The following is a 19757-nucleotide window of genomic DNA, read 5'->3' on the forward strand; positions in this document are numbered from 1 at the left end:
TAGGACTCTTCATTTTCAACAAATATCCTGGACATTCAGAGTCTACAGGTCAGTGAACCATTCTTGTGTTTATAGAATATAAGAATATAAGCACTTCCATATATATTTTCTTACTTGTTCCTTGTCACAGTCTATAGAGATGTATATGTTCAACCAAACCCTGCACAGGTATAATGAAGTGGATAACTGACCAGCTGGCAAATAAAAAGGGACATGCAGACAAATAAACAGCTGGAATTGACCCTCCATACCTAGAGCTCCGCATCTGAACAAGGGTGGAAAATACCCAGGGAAAAAAAAATCTGTTTGTTTTAAACACATACAGATTTCATTTTCTTGTCATGATTCTGAAAAACAATAACAAAACAAAAACAAAACTGCTGAGAACTACGTGCATAACATTTACATCTATTAGGTAGTATAAGGAGAAACCTGGAAATAAAGTAGATGGGAGAAAGCCTGCAGGTTAGTGACTTCAGTATCCCTGGATTTAAATAGTGTTCAAAACTAAGCAGGAAATAAAGGGGTTGTGGTTGGGGGTAACTTTACGGAGAGGTGATTTTAGGTGGGAAGGAAAGAAGTTCATTAGTAGGCTCTAGGCAGGCACTAAGAAGTTCCATCCGCAGGGAGTTCAGGGAGGGGAGGCCTCAAATCAGAGTGATGGTAGGCGGGCAGTCAGGCCTGTTTGTAGGAGAAGTGAAGGCATGTTTTCAAAATAAGTCTCAAGTAAGCCTTGAGGGTTGAAGTTCAAGAGTGACAGGCCTGGGATTTGTTTTAGATCATGTTGGCGGCTGTGTGGGAAACGTAAACTATCCCGGGTCACCTTGTAGCTAGGTATGTTAATCGCGAGCCATGCCAACCTGGAGCGGTGAGGACCAGCTTAGGGTTCAAGAAACCCAGTACGGACTACGAAAAGCCTCTCTGAGCACACAAGGCATTACTTCAATCCCCGCCCCCTCCCTATCCTCACCCTTTTCTTTCTTTCAGAGGATCTGTGCCTCCTTCTATTCTTTGCTGATTATGTGAACCTCTGAGGCTCTTGTCCTTCTTTGCCTCAGCCTCTCTGCAAAGAGATCCGGCCACAGCGACACCCTAGGTTTTGAAGTCCGGCTCATCCCGGAAACGGCGCTTCAAGCAGCCAAGGGCCTGGACACCGAACTCCACACACCTTGTTCCCTCCCTGCAGACTTCCCCAGCGTTGCCAGGGGTGGAGCCCGTGCGGCACGCTCGAGGGGACCCAAGGGAAGCTCCGTGCACCCACGACTCTCCAGCAGCGGCGGGAAACTGAACAGTCGGCAGCGGCAAAAGTACAGCAGGGATTGCAACTCTCTCCCGGTGCCTAGCGAGGGACGCCAAAGCTCGGCGTGCGCTCACTGGCCTGCAGAGGGCGCCCCGCCCCGCCCCGCCCCGTCCCGCCCTGCAAGCCTCCGCCCGCGCCCCTGCGCGGCCCGGGGCGGGCGCAGCCGGCCAGAGGGCTCCGGGGACTACCCGCGCGCTCACTTCCGCGTCCCGCCGCCGGCCGCCGCCATCCGACAATGGGCCGCGCGCCGCGGCTGCAGTGAGCTCAGACGGATCCGGCCGCCGGCCCCGGGCCAGCGGCTGTCCAGTGCGTTTGCAGGTTCGGTTGCCGGACGTGGAAGTGAGTTTACTTTTTCTGTGTACATTCTCTGTCTTCTTTCGCCTGCTTTGGGTTTTATGACTTGGTGAAGAGAACTTTTCTAAGCAGGCCGGGCACGGCTGAAGGCTGCTCTGCCCACACGTGGACGCTCCCCAGGGGAAAAGAAGTCTGAAAGTAAACTTAGCCCCGCCGGCCTGAAGGCCTCAACTTTGACTGGACTGTAAGTTTTGGAGTCATGACCTTCTTGCGGGGCAGGTGGGAATCTTTATCTGCCTTGGGCTGGACCTGAAACCTCAGCCAGCACCCAAATCTTCCCCACCCCATTCACACCTTGTACCAGGGCTAGGCCCCGGACACCGATCTACAACATGGATAAATATGATGACCTGGGCCTTGAGGCCAGTAAGTTCATCGAGGACTTGAACATGTATGAGGCCTCCAAGGATGGGCTCTTCCGGGTGGACAAGGGTGCTGGCAACAACCCAGAATTTGAGGAAACGCGAAGGGTGTTCGCGACCAAGATGGCCAAAATTCACCTCCAGCAGCAGCAACAGCAGCAGCTTCTACAGGAGGAGGCCCTACCTAGGGCAGGCAGAAGCCCCATCAACGGTGGGAACCTTCAGGGTGTGAGCAGCAAGCTGGCTGCAGATGGGGCCGCTAAGCCTCCTCTGGCTGTGCCAACGGTATCACCTGGATTAGCTACCACCACTGCCGCGCAGCCCTCATACCCATCTCAGGAGCAGAGGACCAGGCCATCTGCCCATGGTGCAAGGCCTGGCAGTCAGAACTGTGGTTCCAGGGAAGGGCCTGTGAGTGCCCAGAGACCTGTTTTACACGGTCTGGGTCCCTGTGAAGACCCTTCCTGCCTCACTCACGGAGACTATTATGACAATTTCTCTTTGGCAAGCCCACAGTGGGGTGATAAACCAGAAGGGTCCCCCAGCATGAGTCTGGGTGTAGGCAGTAGATGGCCTGGTTGCCCAGGGAATGATTCCACAGTGCCCAGATCCTGTGGAGACCATCACCCTTACCAGCCACAGCTCTCCACGTGCTCTGGCAGGTCTTTTGAAAGTGGTATCAGTGGTGAGGACAGTGGCATTGGTGGCCATAGCAGTGAGAAGCCAACAGGCCTTTGGTCCACTGCCTCTTCTCAGCGAGTGAACCTTGGCTTTTCTTCCATGGGCTTGGAGAATGGGACTTCAGCTCAACCCAAGGGCACAACAGTGTCAGCACCGATGGCCCCTAGCTGCACTAGCCAAGGAGCTTGTCCAAAAAGAGATTCAGGTCTGGGATATGAGGCTTCAGGCAGGGTCTTCAAACCCCTTCTGGACACTCAGCCTTGGCTCCAGGATGGGCCCAAGTCTTACCTCTCTGTTTCTGCTCCATTATCCTCAACAACTGGCAAGGACAGTGCCCAGCCAGGTAGGACCACTGGGCTGGATCCTAAGTTTGGATGCATGGAGTCTGGCACTAGTCCCAAGCCCAGCCCCACCAGTAATGTCCATCCGGTAATGTCCACTCCATCTGAGTTATCTTGTAACGAGAGTCCTCCCAGCTGGTCCACTGACAGTAGCCTGGGACCTGTGCTCCCAGGGAGCCCCACCTCCTCCAGGGTGAGGTTGCCTTGCCAGACCCTTGCACCGGGCCCTGAGCTTGGACCCTCCACTGCGGAATTGAAATTGGAAGCCCTCACCCAGCGTCTGGAGCAAGAGATGGATGCTCACCCCAAAGCGGACTACTTCGGTAAGTAAGATGCCTGTGGTGAATCGATGGTGTCCCCACCAGGATGCTATGGCTGATCTTGAAGTGGCCTGCAATTATTTTCTCCTTCCTCTTTCAGCTACTTCTGCTCCTTTAGAAACTTGAAAGCAGCTGTGGGCAGAAAGCAGTGTTTACATATGGGAGTTACCCATGTGTGCAGGGTGAAGCAGGGTGGGATTGTTCATAACTGCCCTCAAAAAAGGGAAATGAAGCTGGGAGGTGGTGATGCTTGCCTTTAATCCCAGCTCTTGGGAGGTGGAGGCAGGAGGATCTCTGAGTTCGAGGCCAGCCTGGTCTATTATAGCATGAGTTCCAAGACAGCCAGTGCTACGCAGAGAAATCCTGTCTTGACAAACCAAACCAACCAACCAAACAAACAAACAAAAAAGAGGGAAATGCTGTGAGTTTGGGTTTCAAGGGTTTGAGATACCACCTCAAGCTTCTTGCAGTGACTGGCTTGAGCTGCCAAGGAGATGGGCCATTGGCTTGGCCAAATTTGTGCTCGTTCTACATAGTAAGTGTGTGGAATGTGTGGCTTTTGGTTCTTGTCTACTACTCATATGGTGGTTCTGCAGGTAGCCATGGACCAACATCATATCTTTGCCTAGATGCTGGTTACAAAAAGAAATCTTTAGCCCCCTCCTTGGATCTGCTGCAGCAGGAACTCAGGGTAAGACCCAAGAAGGAGAGATGATTCTGCAGGATCACAAAAACAACTGGGCCAAGTGCCTCTTGATTCAGTCCACAACAGCCAGCAACAGGTGATGCCCACAGATGTGGCCTGAAATAAGATGGTGGTGCTTCTAGAGGCTTTTACCAAAGGCTGCAGATTTCATTCTCTCTCCTAAAAAAGACACAAACTCTTGGCAGACAACTGATTTCAACGTTTATTTCTGCATGGGGTTTGGAGGCAGCAAGAAAGTGGTTGTATTCCTTTTTGAAAACAGTTGCCTGTCTCATGGGAGGGTGACTTGGAAAGACAGCCTGTGCTTAGGAGTCTGTGGCTTTTTTCACCTTTTAATTTTTTCCCTCTCTCTCCATTTTTGGCCTCTTGAGTAGTGGGTTCATGATTTCTCCAAAGTCCGAGTCCTACCAAATAGTAGCTTTACCAGTAGAGGAGGGCTGGGCCAGGGAAGGCCCTTGAGGGAAATATGCTGGCTTTTTCCCACTCTCTGAAAGAACTGGTTTGTCCTGAGGCCTTAGGAGGGTCACAGGCCCAAGGAGATGAGCCATGGGCTTATATGCAGTCCATAGCAGTACTGGGGTCTGCTTGTTATGAGCAGCACTGGGAACTAGTGCTCATGACACTCAGCAATCAGAGGTCATGGTTGCTGTTAACGGGTTTCTCCTTAGATTTATTTATTTTATTATTTTATGTATATGAGTGTTTTGTTCGTGTGTATGTATGTGTACCACATGCATGTCTAATGTTGGTAGAAATCAGGAGAGGGCATCAGATTGCCTGAGATTGGAGTTACAGATGGTTATGAGCCCCCATGTGGGTGCTGGGAATTGAACCATGGTGCTCTGCAAGAGCAGCAAGTGCTCTTAACTGCTGAGCTAACTCTCCAGCTCCTAGTTTATTTTTTAAAGCACAAAGCACTATCCTGCTGTGAACTGTCCCATCTTGTTTGCAAAGCATGGCCTTGAAAAATAATATTTAGCTGGAGATGTGGTAGATCCTTTAATTTAAAGCTCATAGAACAAAAACATTTATTCAGGGACGATAGTTTATGGTCATCATCAGAGCAATGGTATTGACCATACTTACTATTCATTCAGCCTCCAAGAACTGATCACCTGTCTGGGGCTGTGCTCTGCGCTAGGCCTTGGGAATATATAGTGGATAGACAGTCAGTACAGTACAAGCAGTAGGAAATGAGCAAGTACTAGGGAGAGAAATATTAGGTAGAGTATATGGATGAAGCCTTGTCCTGTGGGTAACATACTTGTTTTGAACTGGGTCATAAAGTGAGGTCTCAACTGAGAAGATTGCATTTGGGCAGATGCTTGAAGGACAAAGGATGACAGGACCACTGTGTAACTTTGTAGGGCAAGGGCGGAGTTTGTGGAGCTCATGCCAGGGGAGAGTTGGCCCTGTGGCTGCTTTGATGGTGGAGTGTCTATCTCTGACTGATCATGTGGCAGGAAAATTCCTCCCTTTAAGGACTCAGCAGGCAAGTTTTAACAGACCATGTGCTTTCCTAGGCGGCCACTCCCTTGCCTACAAAACTAGGCAAAATTGACTAGGCCTCATAGGCCCCCTCCCTAGGTCTCATAGCACTTGCAAGATTTAGTATATATTAAGTCATAGTTACCTTTTACTTCCAGGTAGAATATTATTTCATGGCACAGTACTTTTGCCAAAGGGAACTGAGGTATTCTCTTACTATCAGTCAGTAGAACTCTAGTTAGAAGCAAAAAAGACTGGCCTTTGGTTTGTTAGCCTAGGTATCTTCCTGAGCTAGACTGAAGGTGTCTCTTGAGCATCTGATTCTGGGCAGAGCATTTGACTCTTCCCCTTCGTGACCAGTGAATGTTGTTGGATTCTGAAGATGGCCAGTTTCTGGGTATTTGGTGGTTTTTGAATTTTTATTAACGGGAGGAGGAGTAGGTGGGTACCATGGTGTGTGGAGGTCAGAGGAGAACTTGCAGAAGTCAGTTCTTATTCTCCCATGTGGGCCCTGGGGGCAGGCTTGGTAGCAAGTACCTTTACCTTTTGAGCCATTTTGCTGGTCCTGGTTTTTGATTATTTGGTAGCTCAGCACTAAAGGTACTTCTGGAACTTTGTGTGGATGTTGTTGTGTGTATGTGTGTGTTGTTTTTGTTTTTAATTAATTAATTAATTAATAACAAGGTTATTTGAGACAAGGTCTTCTCACCCTATAGCGTAGGCTATAGCTCTCAATGTCCTTCCTGTCTCAGCTTCATGAGTGCTGTGACTATGGATATCAACTACTGCATCTGGCTCCTTTATGTGTCTAGACAGGCCTTATTTCTTTCCACTCACCCCACTGTGACTCTGTGTTCTCTGGGACTCTTCTGTGGCTCTTTCTTGTCCATGAGGAAATATGAATGTGCATATTTATGAAACAGTAGACAGCATACCATTTCGGCACAAAGGACAGGAGGCAGGTGGGGGCACTTCGTGTTGCCATTCCTCAGACTCCTGTCATTTCTTTGTGTTTCACAATCCTCTCTATTAGGTCTCTGGAAACATTCAGTCATCTGTCCTCAGCTATTGTCATCACCCCCTGCGTGTAAGACATGAGATGTCCCTCCTGTCCAGCCCTGGCCCATCCTTTCCCGCCCTACCCAGTCCCTCCTCTGCTGTGGTAACCACTGGTCTAGTCTCTGCTTCTTTGAAATCAACCCTTAAACTTTCATGTCTGAGTGACAGTATGTGTATTCGTCTTTCTCTGCCTGATTTGCTTCATTTCATATGGTGAAAGCTGCTGCTGCTTTATCAGGCATGCTTTTGGCTCCTAGGTGCCCTGGTACTCATTGCTCTTAGAAGATACTGTTCATGCAGTACAGCTTCTGTTCTCATGAGGCTGCGTATGCCACAGAGAGGCCATGAAGATTCAGGGTGCCACTGCCTTGTTTATTTAGGCCCTAACTTTTCCTCCTTGCTCTGGGTCCTTTCCTCCCTTACTAAGGTCCTTTCCAAACAAAGCACCTATCTCAAGCCTTGCTTTCTTGGAAGCTGACTCTGAGACTTTATTTTGGAGGGTGCTCACTGAGTGGTACTTGTGGGGTCCACATCTCACCCCATAGGGAGGCAGCAAAGTCCAATGTCATCCTGACCTGGCTTTCATACACTTCCTCCATGGATCAGCTACTGGATGTGGGCTGCCCTGGGAGTTGGGTGACCTTAGGTAGAGTGTTTTGTGAAACTGGGGTAGGCCCCCTATGACTGATGACAGGTGAAGCTACCCACCAGTCTCACACTAGCATCTGAGCCACTGCTCCATCAATGAAGCACCCATCGTAACCCCACTTCTGGTGCTAGAGAGGACATGTGACCTTGGGCACCCTGATTCTGATATTAGCTGCTATCTGTTGAAGGCCAAGCATTGGGAGACAGTTGTCAGCTAATCTTCAGAGCTCATCCACCATTATAAAAAAGAACTGTGGTACAAAGGTTCAGTGACTTGCCCCCAGAGTACCCAGCTTTTTCTCTTAGGTGGGACTAGCTGGTTTCCCAAGTCTGGCTTAGATATCCTCTATTCATTTACCCAGGGGAGTGCAAGCCCTTCTCTAGCTGGGAGATGGCTCTGTGCCCCTCTGGTAGGTACATGAGTGAAAGTCTGAAGATGAAGAGTCTCCTTGCCCAAGAAGTAGAGAATGGACCTCTCCCACCTACAAAGACTCAGAGAGATGGACTCTATTTTCAGATTTTCAGTGCTTGACCCTGTACTTAGGCACTAGGACACAGGATATGATTTCCCTGGGAATGGCTCTGTCCCTGCCTGGGCCCAGCAAGCCACACTGGTTTCATTTTAGTGGCTATACAGAAGGTGAGTTGAGCAGCTTAAACAAGAAGCAGTCACAAACTGTCCTGTCTGTTCTTTTGTGTAACGTTTTTATTGTTTTTCTTTACTTTTACTTTTTTTGAAACAGGGGTCTTATGTAGCCCTGGCTAGCCTTGAACTCTTTATGTAGCTGAAGATGACGTTGGACTGCTGATCTTCCTGCATCCACCTCCTGAGTGGTAGAACTGCAGGCATACAAGCCAACCTCTCTGTCTTATGACCTATTTATTTATTTATTTTGGTTTTTCGAGGCAGGGTTTCTCTGTGTCACCTTGGCTGTCCTGGTCACTCTGTAGACTAGGCTGGCCTCGAACTCAAAAATCTGCCTGCCTCTGCCTCCCAAGTGCTAGGACTAAAGGCGTGCGCCACCACTGCCCAGCTCTTATGACCTTTTAAGCACATCTTATCTGACTTTGTTAGTGGCAGTATGAGGTATGGGGCTGAATTCGAACCTGAATTCTAACATGCAATAAAAGAGCACCTCCAGAAGTCTAGAACAGGGTAAACTACTCACAGAACAATCACAACCTATCCTTAGGATAAGATACAGAGCACAGCATTACCTCAGAAGCCTTTGGAGCCTAGAGTCATTGCTGTCCTCTGGAATTCACAGCAGAAAGCATGTGATTTGAGGTAACATATCATGACATGAGAAAATGTGAAAACATATCCGTGGTGGTTTTGGCAGAAGCATTACATGCAGGAAAGGCAAATCCAATCCCAGAATAAGTACCTACTCTGATACGAGCAAAACGTTATCCTTTCCACAGAGGTCCAATGTAGTCAACCTGGCACCAGATTGCTGGCTGGTCATCTTGGGGAATGGTGCAACATCTGGGGCTCAGTGTTGGTTTCTGCTCTTGGCAAATTGGCATTTAGCAATAGCTGTAGCCAGATCAGCCTTAGTGAGTGCAAGTCCATGTTGTTGAGCCCAAGCATAACTCCACTTCTGGTACCAACTTTTGATTTATTGGAATGATTTATAGGATGCAGTCCACCTAACCCAACAATGGCCATCTGTGAATGGGAAGTCCAAGAATCTACTAGTTGCTCAGTCCCACAAGGCTGGGTATTCAGCTGTCTTATGTATAAAATCCACCCCTTGTCAACTTGATACAAATCATATCTCCTTTATGTCCAAATGAAAACAATAACCAGGTCATAATAATGCCTAGATAAAACTATCCCTTGTTCAACTGCAAACATATAAATAATAAGCTTAGCTGGGTGGGATCTTGTCTTACCTACTCCCTAACTATGTTTATCTCCTTGGTCACAAGATTTAGCTACATTCTACTTCCAGGTGCCCCTTTACTTTTTGAACCATGTATTTTGTATTTTTTCTTTCTAAACTTGCTATGCTTGATCAAAATGTTCCTCCTCATAAGAGTGAACCATAGGACAAGGTCTAAAATAGGTAGTTTTGAGACTTCCTTTGTTACTGCAATTAGTCAGAACCTTAGCCTCAGGCAGACTCTTTGGATAAGGGCAAAAAGCAGCCACATTCTAAACAAAAAAATATCACAAGAATGATCTCTAGGCAACATATTTTAAAATTCTTCTCCTCTGAAATCTCTTGAGCCAGGCCCTCACAGTTCAAATCACCCTCAGCATCCATGTCTTCCACATTCCTACTAGGATGGCTCATTAAGCATCAATTAAAGCATTTTATCACTTTCCAAATCCAAAGTCCCCACATCCACATTCTTCCAAACAAAAGCATGGTCAGGCCTATCACAGAAATACTCTGGTACCTATTTCTGTCTTAGGGTTATATTGTTGTAAAGAGACACCACAACCAAGGCAACTTTTATAAAGGGCAACATTTAATTGCTGTTTTGCAGGCTTGCAGTTTCAGAGGTTTAGTCCATTATTGTCATGGTGGGAAGCATGACAGCATTCAGGCAGATATGGTGCTCTAGAAGGAGCTGAATGTTCTACATCTTGGTCCAAAGGCAGCCAGAAGGGGACTGGCAGGCAGCCAGGAGGGTCTCTTCTGCACTGGGCAGAGCTTAAGCATAGGACCTCAAAGCCCACTCCCACAGAGATGCACTTCCTCCAACAAGGCCACACCTCTTAATAGTAGCATTTCCCATAGGCCAAGCATATTCAAATCACCACATTACAGTGTTTGGGGGTGAGTGGAAATTCCACGGGTCATCTGAGCGAAATGAGGTCTAGGGACGGCCAGGAGTTGGTGACATTGGTATACAGAAAGCCCTACTGCAGGAAACCATATGAGGAATTGACAGAGGTGCCTTCTTTGTGGTCAGTGGTTAGGATTCAGACATTTTGGTCCTCCGAGTCTTCTGAAAGACTTTTCACCCACATTTCAGCCTCGTGCCTGCCCAGCAGCATTTTCATGACATCTCTCTTCAGAGATATCAGGGGCGCATGACCAGGCAGCCTCCAGGCTTCATTCAGAGATACACACCCCTCAGTCAATCTCATAGATGCACTGGGCATCTGGGGCAGTCCCTGCTGGGCCCTCTGTTTTGGGTTGAGATGATAGGGAAGGACACAGGGGTTAGAGTCTAATCTGGCACCATGATAAAATCAGCACTTCCTCTAAGGTCCCTAAGTACTTTGTCCTTGCTCACTCTGCAATCCCACCCCCACTAGTATTCCCCCAGCTGCCCTGGCTGTTCCCAATAGATAGATACCTGCCTGTTGATCTCTCTCCAGGCATCCTAATTTTCTGGGAACAGAAATAACTGATTTGGCTTCCTCATCAGCAGTTCCCTGTCCCATCATGCCTTCTCTCTGAGGTCCTCCCATCCTTAGGAGGGTGTGTTCCTACACTTTTACTTTAACCCCACCTCCACCCCTCCTTTCAGAGCACTTACTAAACTGATCTTTTGAAATGACCATTATTGCTAGAGCTTCTAGAAATGTTTGTTTCTTTTTGTTTGCTGCCTACTTGCTGCTAGGAGGCAGAATTGTGGAACAAAGGACTCACTTGGAATCAGAAAGCCAGGTATTCTGGCTCAGTGCTGTCAGTAGCTCAAGGGTTGATGCTGAGAAATCCATCTCTGCTGAGCCAGCAGCCTCCGAGCATCTTGTTCAGGCCCAGAAGTCTTAAGATGTGGCACTGGGTATGATCATCAACATCTGGTCAGACAAGAGGGTCTGAACAACATCATTAGTCATTGTGGACACCTGGAGAAATCCGGGTCTGGTTTCCTAGACCCAGTTCCTTTCTAAACTGCTACAGAGTTAGCAAAAGCTTTGTTTTTAGTTACATTTTCAATGATAAGTAGTAGCCATTTTTTCTTTGTATATTCTGGAAAACACATAATTATCTTTTGTTTTGTTTTGTTTTGTTTTGTTTTGAGACAGGGTCTCATTATGTAGCTCTGGCTATCCTAGAACTTACTATGTAGACCAGGCTGACCTTGAGCTCACAGAGATCAGCCTGCCTCTGCCTCTGGAGTGCTAGGATTAAAATAGTGGTTCTCACTCTAATGCTTCGACCCCTTAATATAGTTCCTTATGTTGTGGTGACCCCAAGCCATAAAATTATTTTATTGCTACTTCATAACTGTAGTTTTGCTACTGTTATGAATTATAATGTAAATATCTGATATGCAAGCTATCTGATATTTGACCCTTTTTGGAGTCTTGACCCACAGGTTGAGACCACTGGATCAAAGGAAGTAGCCATTATGCTTGGCTAGAAAACATAATTAAAAAGATGAAATGTGTGGGGACACTTATAATCCCAGTATTATAAGGAGGATAGTATTATTGTAGGAGGACTGCTCTAAGTTCAAGACTAATCTGGGCTACATCACGAGGCCTTATCTCAAAAAAATATGGTAAAACAATTAAAAGTGTGTTTAAGAGCCAGATAGCTTAGTGGATACAGATGCTTGCTACCATGACTTATGACCTGAGTTCAGTCCCTGAAACCCACATAGTGGAAATGGAGAATTGATGCCCATAAATCGTCCTTGGGCCTCCATAGGCATGCTGTGATATGAGCAAATGTGCATGCCTGTGTTTGTGTATGTGTGTACATATTAAATAATTATAAAAAACAAAACAAAACAAATAACTGCTTTAGAAAGAACTCAGGCCAGGCAGTAGTAGTGCACACCTTTAATCCCAGCACTTGGGAGGCAGAGACAGGTAGATTTCTGAGTTTAAGGCCGGCCTTGTCTACAGAGTGAGTTCCAGGACAGATAGCCAGGGCTACACAGAGAAACCCTGTCTTGAAAAACCAAAAGAAGAAGAAGAAGAGGAGGAGGAGGAGAAGGAAGAGGAGGAGGAGGAGGAGGAAGAAGAAGAAGAAGAAGGAGGAGGAGGAAGAGGAGGAGGAGGAGGAGGAGGAGGAAGAAGAAGAGGAGGAGGGAGAGGAGGAAGAAGAGGAAGAAGAAGAGGAGGAGGAGGAGGAGGAGGAGGAAGAAGAAGAGGAGGAGGGAGAGGAGGAAGAAGAGGAAGAAGAAGAGGAGGAGGAGGAGGAAAATAAAGAACTCCGTGTTTACCCTAAGAATAGTCATTGGTTTGAGAACAGCTGGGGACACAAGTTTGTGGTACTTGTCCTTTTTTACTGGTGTGTCCCTGGCCACCATCCTGGATACTGGGCCTTGGTTGATCTTCTGACACAGAATAATGGCCTGGGGCCTTGCACCGTTTGCCTTGGTCTTTCCTTCTGTGTCCCAGTGCCTCACATCAAGTAGGCTTAGTGGATTTGTGCTGAAGAAATGGAGGGGTTCTCTTTGGTGGGAAGATGTAAGGACTGGCTTTTTAACTGAGGTAGCACCCTTAATAGTTGGGTAAAATTTGTCAGGAACTTAACTCTTCATAGCATGCCACAAGTATTTTTAATCCTCTTTACAACCCTATTACTTCCCCTTTTACAGATGGGGAAAGTAAGGTACACAAGAGTTCAGTAATTTGCTTAGCCCACTGACCAAGCACCTTTGCTGGGCCTATACTGAGCTGCAGATCATGACCTCCATCCAGTATTTCTGGAAGTTCAAGGGTTTCCTAACCACAGAGCTTACTGGAGCTTCAATCTTCTCTGGCACCCACACTATCTAGAGTAGCTCGATTCTGGTCTTGCAGCTCTACCCAGAATGCCCAGCATGTCTTCTTCTGCCCAGGAGCCTGTTCCCCTAGAAGAACCTCCCCACCATGCTGTGATAGGACTGTATGTGTTTGTGTACAGGGAACATGGCTGCCGAATACCCAGCCTCTGACTGTTCATGTTCCACTTAGGCATGTGGGTTATGAGGAGTGGGCTACACCATTGGGAGTGCTTGTGTGACCTCCCAGGGTGTTGTAGGCATAGCTGGAGTGTGCTAGACCACACTTTCCTTAGAAACATTCTGTATACTTGTCCCCAGGCAGTGTCCAGAGGGCCACGAAGCAAACTTAGATGAAACTCTACTGAGTCTATCTGCCAAGCTGAACAGAAGCTTTACACGGAAACAAACAGGTCCACCAGGTTTTCCAAAACAGGGGGCATTGGCCAGAGAATATTTATATCTACTCTAGAGTTTGTTTTTCATTTTATCCCTCCTGGGGAAACAAGCTGGACATGGGATCTGACAATCATGCTATGGGAGACTTTCTACTTGACCATTTCAAGTAGATGACTTTAGGCTCTACAGCTGGGCTATTTATTATTATTATTATTATTATTATTATTATTATTATTATTATTATGTTTTAAAAGCTTTGAGTATGGACATGATTTAGTTCCTTCCTCCTCTTTCTTGCTCTGTGTGATTTATCTCTGTGTCCTGAGAGAGGGAAAACAGGTTACTCTTGGTTATTAGCGGTTTGAGGAAAACATATCAGGAGCTTGTTGCACATAAAGTTGTGGAAGCCTGCCGGATGCTGCTTGTCTTTTAAGTTTTGGGAGCTATAATGACCAAGGTCCGTGGACGACCAAGTGGACAACTTCCCCACCCCCATCATACAGAGTCCAAATCAGGTGATTGCATTACAGCAGCCCTGTGCTGGACAACAGGTGGTGACCATTTCAGACAGTGTCAGTAGCGGGTTTGCTTCTGTTGCTTTCTGCTCTTAACTGCAGCTTCCCCATTCTCCCAAGCCTCCAGGCTTTCCTTTCAGCAGGGTGGGACCACGTTGGTTCACATGGTCACACCCTTAGGTTTTTGATTCTGTTGGTGTCTCCTGCTCTCCTTCCACCACAGTTTGCAATGCTTCCTGATGATTCAGTATAGTGGCAATTTTAGAAAGAGCTGGACCTCAGGAACAGCTGTGGCTGGCTCCACAGAATTTGTTGACAGAGCTATCCCTAGTAGTAACCAACTACATGGGGAGCAGGACCCTAGTGCGCTACTTTTAGACCGTGTGAGCTTGAGCATTTTATTTCAGTCTTCTGCTCCTTTGGGGACTGGATGACCTGAGTTTTGAGGCAGTGAGGGATTTTTCCTGCTGTTGAATAGTAGGATATTCCCATCTCTGAGAGTGACAGTGGTTCAAGCAGAATCTTTAGATGACTACAATGACGATGACGATGATGTGTGTATGTGTGTGTACATGTGTTAGTTAACTTGAATAGAGTCTTCTTCAGACACTGTGTGTATTCATCACTTGGAAAGGAGGAACAAGTTTGTGTGTAGGTGAGCTTGAAATTTTTTCCCCTTCTACTTGCAGAGAAGCTAGTGACAGTGGAGCAGCCTGGTAGAAGGAAGGTGTGAAAAACATGAGTGCATAATGTTCTGACAAATTTGCTTATATCTATGAAATCACACGGGGTGTAGGGGTCTCTAAGAGATTTGCACTGTGTTTATTTTGGCTTGCTCTGGACCAGGCTCAGGTCACTGGCTGAGTAAGAATTTCCTGAAGTACCAGGAGCCACCCTTCTTTCTCTCTTCTCTAGTTCCTTGGCTGGCATGTCCTTTGGATGATTGGAATCTCATAGTGAGCCATTGTGTTCCCTAGAGACTTAGGGGGCTAGCCAATAGTCTTATTGTGAACTGTGAGACAGGGATGGGGTAAAGTGGAGAGCAGTTGAAGTTCCCCCTATGCTACCCCAAGGTGCCCTTTGCATCACCTTCAAATTCTCACAGCAGCCCAGTCTAGGTCTCCAAGACGATGTGGGGGTTGGCTATCTAGAAATAGATGTGTGACAGAAAGACTGCACTAGGGAGGGGAAAGAAAGGCTCAGGATGTGGGGTGAGTAGACAGAGGAGGAAGAAGTCAAGGAAGCTGTGGCAGCTTAGACACTCACACAGGGTGGGGGAAGTGTAGCTTCTGCCTGGTCCCTTAGAGAGCCCCCAATCCCCCAGGGACAAGCTCACCAAATCCCAGGCACATTGGAATAAAGCAGAGCTACGTGCTGGCTGGAACATGTGGTTCTCTCTGAAGGACATTCCTATTACACCAAGTCAGACTTGGAGTTGTTTGTGGGAATGCAGAGTCACACAGATGTGGGCCTTGCATCTGTCTGCTCTGCGTCTCTGTTTTCCCATAAGTGAAATGAGCATCTGGTTGTAGTGAAAACTAAGTTGGTTAATGTAGCTATCTGAGCTATCCAGTGTGGGAGACTGAAGACACGGAGCTGTTAAGCACATCACAAGGTGGTTCTTCTCAGCTGAGAAGTCCTTTAAGCACAAAATGTACTCTGGGGTTTGAAGATTTGAAAGAATGCTTATTAGTATTTCTATATGAGCCTGGTATAATGGCTCAAACCTGTGATCCCAGCACTTTGGAGATAGAATCAGGAAGACAGCAAAGTTCAAGGTCAATTTGCATATACATACATACATATATGCATGTATATATATGTAAATGAGGGGGCTTTGTTGACTAGGACATTCTTATCTGAGAACAGTGGTTTAGGTGTTATATATATATTTATACATATATATATATATCACATAAATTCTATGTTAAAATGAAACTTTTGGACATGACAGGCTGAGCAAAATGTTATTCAGTAGTTTCACTCTTGAAGTGTGGCTGTTTGTTTGATGGGGGTCCCTTGCTGTTTAAGATGCATGACCATATTCTCAAAAGTACCAAAGCATCATTAGTTACTTTTTCCCATCTGAAAGTTGATGCCAGGTGATGTGTTCAGAGACAGAGTCTTAAAGATGTCGGGATTGCCACCTACTTCACAGCCACGAAGGGTGTGCACCGGAGGCAAGGATGGGAGGAGTTCAGATGTTGCCTCGGAGTGTATGTTCTCTAGGGAAAAGGTATAGAGGGTCTGAAGCTGCTGCCTGCACAGAGCGGGGTGGAGCAGGTGGTGATTACAGCTGAGATAACTTGCTGGTTCTTTAAATGTACTCTTCTGTTTAGTGAATAAAGGCAGAGTACTAAGACTGCTCATCCCACAGGGTCTGGGATGTCAAAGGTAGCACTTCCTGTCGAGAAAAAGATGATTTGGGAATTGACTTAACTGGAGACTGCAGGCTACCAGTCTGCTTGTCTATGCTATGCCCTGCCATGGGGCTCTGTAGCTCTGCATAGGCTTAAGCCTCCCTAGAGGCCTGTTGGGTGGGAAGGTGGCAGGCAGCCAAGTTGGGGCACAGGCTGGGAAGTGTTCCAGGCAGTTTCCACGCTTGGCCTGACAGAGCTGGGCTGTGTGCTCTGGGCAAGGGTTTAACAGAGGCTGCTTGTTGGCCAGCCAGAGGTCAGTGTGAGAAACTGAATAGACTGGAGCTGGCAGCAACCCCTCTTCTGCTTATGGCACATGACTGCAGCTCTCTCTCTGACCCATGCATGGAGGTGGGTGTGTGGTGTGTGGAAGAGAAAGCTCTGCCCAAGTTCATAGCCAGAGAGCAAAGAATGGAGATGGTACTTTGGGAGGTCTTTGCCTGTACTAAATGCTCAGGGGCAAGTCTATACATCTAGTTCTCTCCCTTTTCTGGCCCAGCTGTCATTAGTGCCAGCTCAGCTGATATGCTTTGTCTACGCTTAGCTGTCACAGCCTTCCACACCCAGTCCTCATCTCAGGAGAGTCGAGGAGTTTGTGACTAGCTACAGGGTTTCTCTGTAGAGATTTTGGAACTGGCTATCCTACAACTCACTTTGTAGACCAGGCTGGCCTCAAACTCAGAGAGATCTGCCTGCCTCAGCCAGGATTAAAGGTGTGCACTACCATGCCTAGCTGTGACTGTTTTATAAGTACCTTGTTTCCATGTAGCAAAATGTGGGGGTTGGTATATTTTGACCCCTATATACACCAAAGAAGACAGAGAATAGTTCTGTCCTTCAGAAAGTTACCTCTTCCAAGTTAGTGCCCATTCACAGGCAACCCCTCTTCTGATTTTTTTAAACGTCATTTAAGTGTTAGTGCAATTTTTAAAGAGACTGTTTTTTTCCTTTTTCCTGACTAGCTCCCAAATAAATGAGGCAGAGACTATAAGATTTACCTAGTCAAGCAGAATTTAATTTACTTTAATCCTCTAAAAGAATCTGGCTATATCTCAGCCAAAATCTCTGAGATACCTGCATTTTAGTTTTGAACTGGCCCTGCTCTAGGTGTGCTTCCATGGTCCCTCTTTGACCCTCTCCTCATTACAAATCCTCTCTTCCTCTTTCTGTCCCCATCCCCTGACTGGGATCAGAAATCCAGCCTTATTTCCCCCCCTGCTCAGACATTGGTTGATCAGCTTTTATTGGGCAAATCAGAGAATAAATGGGGAGCAATATTTACACAAAATTGAGGCCAAGGATACATAGAATAAGCATTGTAATCCCATGTCGGACTGCAACCCAATATGAGGGCAGAGGAATGAGCATTTGAACAATACAAGGATAGTCTTTACACAGTGCATAGTACCATTATGCCTACATTTAAGAGTTAAGAGTTTTAGAAATTATTTTTAATTATATGTATGTGTGTGTCTGCATGTGGGTATATACAAGAGAGTTCAAGTGCCAAAAGTCCAGAGGCCAAAAGCATTGGGTCCCCTGGACCTGGTGTCACAGGCAGTTAGTTGTGAGCCACTTGATGTCAGTGCTGGGATAGGACCTTGGGTCCTCTGGAAGGAAGCATGCTCTTAACCATTGAGTCATCTCTCCAGCCCCCATTTAGTAGTTTTAGTTTTATCTATTATGTGTGTAGAGGCACACATACTACAGCATGTACTTGGAGGTCATAGAACAACTCTCAGGATTCATTTCTCTCCTGTCATATGGGTTCTGGGTATTAAATGGGTTCTGTGTATCAAATTCAAGTTGTCAGGTGTATTAGTCAGGGTTCTCTAGAGGAACAGAACTGATAGAATGAATCCATCCATCTATCTATCTATCTATCTATCTATCTATCTATCTATCTATCAATCACCTATCTATCTGTGTATCACCTATTTAGAAAGGGAACTTACTAGAATGGCTTACGTGCTGTGCTCCAGTTAGTCCAACAATGGTTATCTACAAAACAAGGTCCAAGAACACAGTAGTTGTTCAATCCATGGGCTGGATGTCTTAGTTAGTCATCAGTACATGCTGGAACTCCCAAAGAAGTAGATGCCAATGCCAGTGAAGGAATGAACTTGATAGTGAGAGCAAGCGAAGTGAGCATGTTTCCTTTTCCATGTCCTTTATACAGGCTGCCAGTAGAAGGTATAGCCCAGATTAAAGGTGTACTTTCCTACTCCAGGAGATCTGGATTAAAGGTGTGTCGTTCCACCTCAAAGATCCGGTTAGAAGTGGATCTTCCCACTACAAATGATTTAATTAAGAAAATGTCTTTTACAGGTGTGCCCAGCCATTTGGGTTTTAGTTAATTCTAGACAGTCAAGAGTAGCCATCACATCTGGCTTAGGCAGTAAGCACTTTACTTTTCCAGGGCTTCCTATTGGCCCCTTTAGTAGTTTTGCTTGATCTAAACTATAGTGTAAATAAATTCATATTGTATTTACATGTGGTTCAATGTTAACAAATCAATTCTATATATTAGATAAGGTATCTTTGAAAAGAAAGCATAAGTCAGGGTGAAGCAAAGTTAGCAGCTTATTAAATTTTTAGACAGAGATACATTAGACTACAGAGATAGCAGATATGAATGTTTCCTATTCTTACAGAGGGCCCAAGTTTGATTCCTAGTATCACATTAGGTGGCTTACAACTTTCTGTAACTCTGGGTCCAGGAGATCCCAGCAACATCCTCTTCTGACCTAAGGGCACCTGATTCACACATCCCTATGCCCATACACATAATGAAAATAAATATTTAGACCAGTGGTTGCAACCTGTGGGTCTCAACCCCTTTGAGTGTCAAATGACACTTTTGCATATCAGATATTTACATTATGATTTATTACAGTAGCAAAATTGCAGTTATGAAGTAGCAATGAAAATAATTTTATGGTTGGGGGGGTCACCATACATGAGGAACTGTATTAAAGGGTCCCAGCATTAGGAAGGTTGAGAACCACTGCTTTAGTCAAGAGACATAAGTAAAGGAGAGTGCACACTCCCAAACATGTGTGTCAGCTTCTTGAAAGAATCATACTCAGGTGTCTGCAGTGTGTGTGTATGTGTGACCAAGAGGTATTCTAATTTAAATTTTTCAAAGGATCTAATTATAACATGGTTTAGAGATTAAACAAAACTTAAGTTTGAGTAAAGTTTAAAAAAATAAAAATAGGGCTGGAGAGATGGCTCAGTGGTTAAGGCACTGACTGCTCTTCCAAAGGTCCTGAGTTCAAATCCCAGCAACCACATGGTGGCTCACAACCATCCATAATGAGATCTGATGCCCTCTTCTGGTGTGTCTGAAGATAGCTAAAGTGTACTTACATATAATAAATAAATAAACCTTTAAAAAGATAAAAAAATAAAAATACATGAACTGGCTTATTTCTCTTAAAGAATTTCCTTTTACAAGGCCAACAAGATGGCTCAGTAGA

The 19757-nt window shown here is 46.0% G+C and overlaps 1 protein-coding gene across 1 annotated transcript in view; it reads left to right on the top strand.

Moving 5' to 3' along the window:
* Positions 1-1367: 1367 nt before the first annotated feature.
* Limd1 (LIM domains containing 1) overlaps positions 1368-19757 on the top strand; it is a 51218-nt gene continuing 32828 nt past the window's right edge. Inside the window, exon 1 of the mRNA XM_031345760.1 lies at positions 1368-3361. Coding sequence (XP_031201620.1) covers positions 1987-3361 — 1375 coding nt within the window. The 5' untranslated portion in view covers positions 1368-1986. The remainder of the gene's footprint in view (positions 3362-19757) is intronic.

Source organism: Mastomys coucha, unplaced genomic scaffold (assembly GCF_008632895.1).
Source record: "Mastomys coucha isolate ucsf_1 unplaced genomic scaffold, UCSF_Mcou_1 pScaffold23, whole genome shotgun sequence".
Taxonomy (NCBI): Eukaryota; Metazoa; Chordata; class Mammalia; order Rodentia; family Muridae; genus Mastomys; species Mastomys coucha.